General features: G+C 44.9%; 1 protein-coding gene across 2 annotated transcripts; it reads left to right on the top strand.

Moving 5' to 3' along the window:
* Window positions 1-2,234: 2,234 nt before the first annotated feature.
* Window positions 2,235-6,340, top strand: LOC101786782 (pollen-specific leucine-rich repeat extensin-like protein 3). 2 transcript variants are annotated; one of them, XM_004975146.4, is made up of 4 exons: window positions 2,235-3,281; window positions 3,390-3,487; window positions 5,806-5,873; window positions 5,956-6,340. In XM_004975146.4, exons 1-3 carry the CDS (start codon window positions 2,405-2,407, stop codon window positions 5,866-5,868), a joined length of 1,038 nt encoding a protein of 345 aa, XP_004975203.1. In that variant the 5' UTR covers window positions 2,235-2,404; the 3' UTR covers window positions 5,869-5,873; window positions 5,956-6,340. The 2 variants fall into 2 exon arrangements, with proteins under 2 accessions (XP_004975203.1, XP_004975202.1); XM_004975145.4 differs by having other exon boundaries at window positions 2,236-3,281; window positions 5,974-6,340.
* The last annotated feature ends 245 nt before the right edge of the window (window positions 6,341-6,585 follow it).

The following is a 6,585-nucleotide window of genomic DNA, read 5'->3' as shown; positions in this document are numbered from 1 at the left end:
GTAGATAAAATTGTTAACAATATATTAGTTCTAATTGTGCAGATCCATTGATCTAATACAATAACCTTTGCTAATAATACACATGATGCACATGAAGGAAGCACTCCTCGAGACGGAGAAAATCAAGGTAATTCAAGAACAACTCAGACAATTCTTTAGGACGAGGTAGTAAATCCAGCGGAAGAGTTCCATAATGATGGATCAAATCTGCATCATCGTCAGGACTTGGGTTTAGAATAGTTGATCCAAAATGTTGAACTTGGAAAGTTGATGCAATATAATATTATTCATATATGTACATGCACAATATGTCTATGTATAATATTATCTCAAATATAATATTATAAATTAAATATAACTTTATATAGATTAGCATACTAGAACTAGTACGCGTAAAGGAAATAAATAAAAAAAAGAAAAAAATAAAATGAGAAAAGAAATAGAATAAAAAATAACTTAGTACCGGTTGGTATTACCAATCCGTACTAAATTGACCTCGGCCATGTGCGACATGGCAGCCAACTTAGTAACTGTTGTTAATACCCCGGTCCCAGCAATGATTCATGCCCATACACTCATTTGCGGCCCAGAACTAATGCTCGTACCCTTACCCCAGAACTAATGCTCGTACCCTTACCCATGGGGTATGAAACCTGCGGGTACAATTTGTCATCCCTACCCGCGAGGTGCTCGAGTGCTACCCGCATCCACGGGGGCCTCGACCGTCGGTGACCGCCGACCCACCGCCGCGTTTATCATGCTACTGCCGTGCCAGAGGACGGGAAGTTGGTTAAGGCGGTCATGGTGCAGCTGGTGGACGAGGTGCGGAGGCTCCTGTTGCACATGACATCGCCACCGCACTCTATTATTACCTGCATCAAGGCTCAAATCCAATCCCCAAAAGTTAAATCAGAATTTGCCAAGCCACCAATCGATTTGCTCACCGTCAAAACCAAGCTCACGCACATCGAATCAAAGCCTTCAGCCATTCAATTCGAGATTGTCACTAAAAGAATCAAAGGACCACGACATGAGGCGCGATGGTGTGGGCGGCGTGGTTCTTGACGGCGATGCCGTTCCTGACCGCGAGCGAGGACCCGGGGAGGCCCTCTTCACCTTGCCGCGCTGCACCTCGCTTGCTCATGCGGCGGCGAGGCTAGTCCATCTCGCCTTCACCACCACCGTCTGGGGCTCCGGCCTCTGGATCACTTCACTGGCAATGTCGTCATGTTCAACATAAGCAGCATCGCCGCTTGTGTTTGTCCCGTTGATTCGCTAGTCTAACCTGGTACCAACGACATCAAGCAATGTGTTTATGTGTCCGTTGGTGGCAAAGTTGAGCGGTGCATGTCCTGGTTATTCGAGCAATGGCAGTAGGCAACCATGAGAGCATGTATCCTGCTCGGAGGGAAGCTAGAGGAAAGCTATCACTAGTGCCTGATTCTAGAGACGGTGGATGGTAACTCTACCGTGTCCTGTATACAAGGTAAGCATACCAATTTGTGCAGCCTACCAATCAACGTTTAAGGGGAGCCTGTTTACACTTATTCAACTTACCAAACAACACCCAAAAAAGATTCTGCACGCTAGGTTGTGCTGGTCCAAGCTCGTCGGAGATGGTATGAAAAAGCCATGGAGGATGCCAAACGGACCCATAAGGAACGAGAGGATAAGAGCTCTGGGAGGAAAAAAAAAGATACGGAGAAAAAGAAGAAGAAAAATGATAGGAAGAAAAAATGAGATAAAAAAGATAAAAATAGAGTATGAAAATTAGAGAAATTAACGGTTAATCTATAATTATATTTCCACTTCATATGAAATTACATATAAAACAGTTAAGAGTATATTAGATATTTATCATCTTTCATACCCTCGTAAGAAAATAGAATAAGTTGTTTTGCTAAACATTTTTCAAAATAATTTTAGCTCCATCAAAAAACTACTCTTAGATATTTATCATCTTTCATACCCTCGTAAGAAATAGAATAGATTATTTTGCTAACGTTTTTCAAAATAATTTTAGCTCCATGAGAAAACTCACTCCACCGGAGAAGCTTGTTTCAGCCGGAGCGCTGCGAAAATCACCGTTACTTTTTTTTTTTAGGTCCCACGAGACCTCACAAACACCGCGTGCCACTGACGGGCCATCCCAAAGAATCCACTCCTGACGGACAGCGCCCCGCCACCCCCCAGCCCCCCACTTTCTTTATTTCGAACCTAAAAATTAAACTGCCGGAAAAAACGGACAGGGAGAAAACGAGTGCTCAACAACCATATCTTCACTCCCCACTTCCCACTCGGCAATGGCGTCTCGCGGACATCTCGCTCCCCTCACACGAGCGCTCCCTTCTCTGCCCAAATCCTAGCTCCTCCGCCACCACCCCCACCTTACTCAGCTCCGAAGATGTCTTCCACGCGGCCACCGCCAGTGGCCGGCAAGTCGGGCAACCTCACGGTCTCCGTCACCCCACCGTCGGAGACGCCGAGCTCGCCTCAGCCGGAGAGCCCGGGGTCCGAGTTCTCCACGCCCCCTACGAGTCCTCGCTTTGAGGACTCGCCTGATTCACCGCCGTCCACCCCGTCGGGGCCGGCGCACAGGGCCCCTTCGGCCCCGCCTGTTGATTGGGTCCCCACGCCGCCGCTGGTCAGGACGGTCTCCCCGCTGCTTCACGCCCCTTCGAGTCCCCGCGCCGAGGACTCTCCTGAATCGCCGCCGTCCACCCCGCCGGCGCCGTCTCAGAGGGCCCCTCCGCCGCTGCCTGTTGATTCGGTCCCCACGCCGCCGCTGGTTAGGACGGTCTCTCCGCTACTTCCCGCCCTTACGAGTCGCCGCGCGGAGAACTCGCATGAATCGCCGCCGTCCACCCCGCCGGTGCCGGCTGAGAGGGCCCCTCCGCCCCCGCCTGCTGATTCGGTCCCCACGCTGCCTCCCGCCCCTAGGACTCCCCGCCCCGAGTACTCGCATGAATCGCCGCCGTCCACCCCGCTGGAACCCGCGCAGAGGGCCCCTGCGCTCCGGCCTGTTGATCCGGTCCCCACTCTGCTGCCGGTCAAGACAGTCCCTCCGCTGCTTCCCGCAGAGAAGCTCTCCCGGCCGCCGCTGGTCCAGGTGCCAACACCGCTGGTCAAGGTGGTCTCAACGCCGCTGCAGGCCCCGGAGCTCTCCTCCCACCCCCCGCCACCAGTACAGGTACCACCATCGCAGTTTGAGAAGGCGTCACCAGCATCGGACGGATCAGTGCTCGCATTGTTCTGGGACGCTGTTGCACGCGTGCAAGAAGGTGATTTGAGAGAGAATTCAGAGTGTTTAATTCTTATTTTTTCTTACTTTTGTTGGGTACTTTTGACTAATCATCTCTGAGCATTTAGCAAAATATTTCTTGATGCAGCCCACGCAAGCTTGGATGAGCACATTTCGAGATGGTTCGGGCTGGACCAGTCCAAGTACCAGTGGGCACTCAACGAATACTACGAGAGCACTGGACAGGTTATCCTGCAGCTCAGTTTCTTCTTTTGTTTGTAATTTTTTATTCATGTTCATTTTAGTTGGATCAGTGCTTGTCATTCTCACTGTTTGCATAATTTGGCACAAATGGAGCAAAATGGTCAGTGTGTTGCTGGTGGAGTGCATCTGGTTTGGGTTCTTGGCTGCTGTAGGGAAGAATTGTAGTGATGCCACCTAGTCTTTTGACATATTGTTGTTTGTTGTAGTCATCTATATGTTAGTGATTTTGACCAGAGGTGTGGTTTTGTGCAATTTAAGGTAATAGGATGGTGATAGCAATGTTGTACCTGTTTGATGTGCTGTTTGGCCTAAAATCCGTTGGGGGCAATATCCACAAAGTTTTTGTCCGATCTAGTGCCTGCAGGTCTATCCCTCTTTGAGTTGAGATTCAGACCACTTACTCCTACTAGGAGTCGCTTGTTATTCACTTTCAAGTACAATGTTCGCTATCCAGTCTTTGCTGCAATTTGTGTGCGACTATTCCTCTTTGAACTTCTTGTGGTTCTTTCTTCAAGACACACATGTATGGTTTTAAACTTTTAATTGGATAATACCTGACTGCATGTTTGCTTGGTCAGAATTGGAATGAAACTATGTTTCACAGGTACTGCATGCCTAACCGTGTGTATTCACTAAATGATTATGAACAATTGATCTATTTTTGAATTAGTTGGCTTGCCTGATTGCATTGGTTAATGAGATATGCTGTCACTCATGTATTGGAGAATGTTCAAAGGGTTTACTGAAAATCTCTCCTTAGATTCAGCCAAGCATCCTCTCCATGATAAATTGTTCGTAGCAAAATGCCACATTTGTCTCCACCTTGTATCATTCAATTGCCTAGGACCTCCTAGATGCCCTGGCTGACTTTCTGTACACTGTTTTAACATAACATGGCAAACATGGTCACCATTTTTTGGATGCTTTTTTTAGGTGAAATATTCAAATTCTGCAAGCTTGACACTCTATATCAATGTTTATTTATGGAGTGAGTCAGGTACAGCTGATAGTAGTTTTTGGAGAGTAGATTGTGTTGAAGCCACCGTAACTTGTCTGGTTATTTTACTTAGCTCCATAATCTATTTAGTGCTGCAACCAGATGCAAGTTTAGAAAGCAGGAAAGTAATTTGCAATCGTGAAGTGAGAAAATCGCGCAACTTTATAGGTTTCTAATGCAATTCATTTTCTGAATTTCTTCTTAGGAGTTTATGAAAATATTAAGGTATGGTGATAAAGCACTCCAATACTTTGTCCATAGTTTCCCGTATGTTTCTAATGCAATTCACTATGTGTTGTGCTTTCACCCCAGTAAATTTTCCATTTCCCCCTTTTGTGGTTTAATCATTTAACAGTATTTTCTTTTTACCAACTGATCAAACTCTCACCAGACATGTAGCTGCACTGTGGGTGTTGGTATGCGTATATATATTAATCATTTATTCACATATTTTGTATCCTGGATGATTTAGACTTGCATTTGATACAAGTTTTATGTTGTAGTACAAGGAATTGGCATTGTCAAAACGATTCAAAATTATTCTTTTGTATTGCCAATTCCTAGAGTGAAGGGGCAGGCCTGGTGCAGTGATAGAACTTCTCCGCTTGTGTTCTGGTGGTCCTGGGTCCAAAGCAGCTCATTGCAAACTATAAGCAAGGATTAGACTGTCTAGAAACTCCCTTCCCTGGAGCGCAACTTGCTTGCGAGCTTTTAGCATTGAGTATGCCCTTTTTATTGCTAGTTCCTTGAATGCTATGGTGGTAATGAAGGATCTGAAAATCTCTTTAGGATCTATCCCCTGGAAGGTGGGAGCTATAATGCTGCCCTGTGGTAGTAACAGGAAAATCTCAAATTCTTTTAGATTGAAATATTATAGACATTTTGATGGAAGGACACATCTGGAACACTTTTTGCTTTTATAGTATATGATGACTGCGTGACTGTAGTATAATTTGCTGTTTCACTTAGTGGTGCTTTGATTATGAATGCAACTAGTGGGTACACAGTTGGCTGTGGACTAGGCGTTTCCTAAGGTAGCACCTTCTCTAATTGTACAGGCATCTTTGAAGTGGCCAATCCATTCCACACATGGTTCTGTTATAGTCATAAGTAAAAACGGCATTTTCTGTATCACACACTTCCCCTACCATTTAGTTAGAACCTTCCAGTGGACATGCTCTACTATATTCTCTTTACGTCGTTCAATATTGGGAGTATCCAGCACTCTAGCCAAGTCAATACTTTATAATTAGGTCCTGATCAGCCAAAGGAGCATCACATTTGCACCTTAATTGTGTGGCAGGAGATAGATTCCGGCAAAGCTGGCAATGGGAAGGAGCACAGTTGTAAAGTTCAGAAAGTATAAATAAGGTACACCCGCATATTTCAAAAGACTGCCAGCTCCGCTGTCTCCGTTTTTTTTAACATAATCTTCTTCATTTGATGTATCTAGTATACTTTTACTTTGCAGCGAGTTCTTTCTGGATTTTATGTGCGTAACTAAGCTGTTTGCTGTGCGCATGTAAATTTCCATTTGGAGGATATTTTGGTGTCCTGAAGATTGAGGCCTCTTTAGCTGCATCCTGTAGGATTCATCTGAAGACTCAAGGCTATAACAAATCCTTCGTGCCGTTACTGTAGTTGAGTAGTTCCATTGTGGACAGCTTCGAACTCGATACATAAGCTGCCGTGGTGTATAGGATGAATTTACCAACGAAGAAAGCTTTAACTTCTGTTCTTAGTCAATTAGAATACCAAATTATTTCCGTGTGTTTACATTGGGGTTATGTGTCTTAGAGTTCCCATTTTGTGTAAAAGCTGTTTCAATTTTTTTTTCATCTCAAATACCGAAACCAGATCATTTCGAACTGGCGCGATCGTTAGCTTCTTTGAACTGGTTAAGGCCTGGTTCGGTTGCTTAAAAATAAGCATCCGTCACATCGAATGTTTAGGTACTAATTAGAAGTATTAAATGTAGATTATTTATAAAACTCATTACATAAGTGGAGGCTAAACGGCGAGATGAATCTATTAAGCCTAATTAGTCAATGATTTGATAATGTGTTGCTACAGTAAACATTTG

The sequence above is a fragment of the Setaria italica genome, chromosome VII (genome assembly GCF_000263155.2).
Source record: "Setaria italica strain Yugu1 chromosome VII, Setaria_italica_v2.0, whole genome shotgun sequence".
Classification (NCBI taxonomy): domain Eukaryota; kingdom Viridiplantae; phylum Streptophyta; class Magnoliopsida; order Poales; family Poaceae; genus Setaria; species Setaria italica.
The sequence above is the reverse complement of the archived record's forward strand: the minus strand, read 5'-3'. Positions and strand labels throughout refer to the sequence as shown.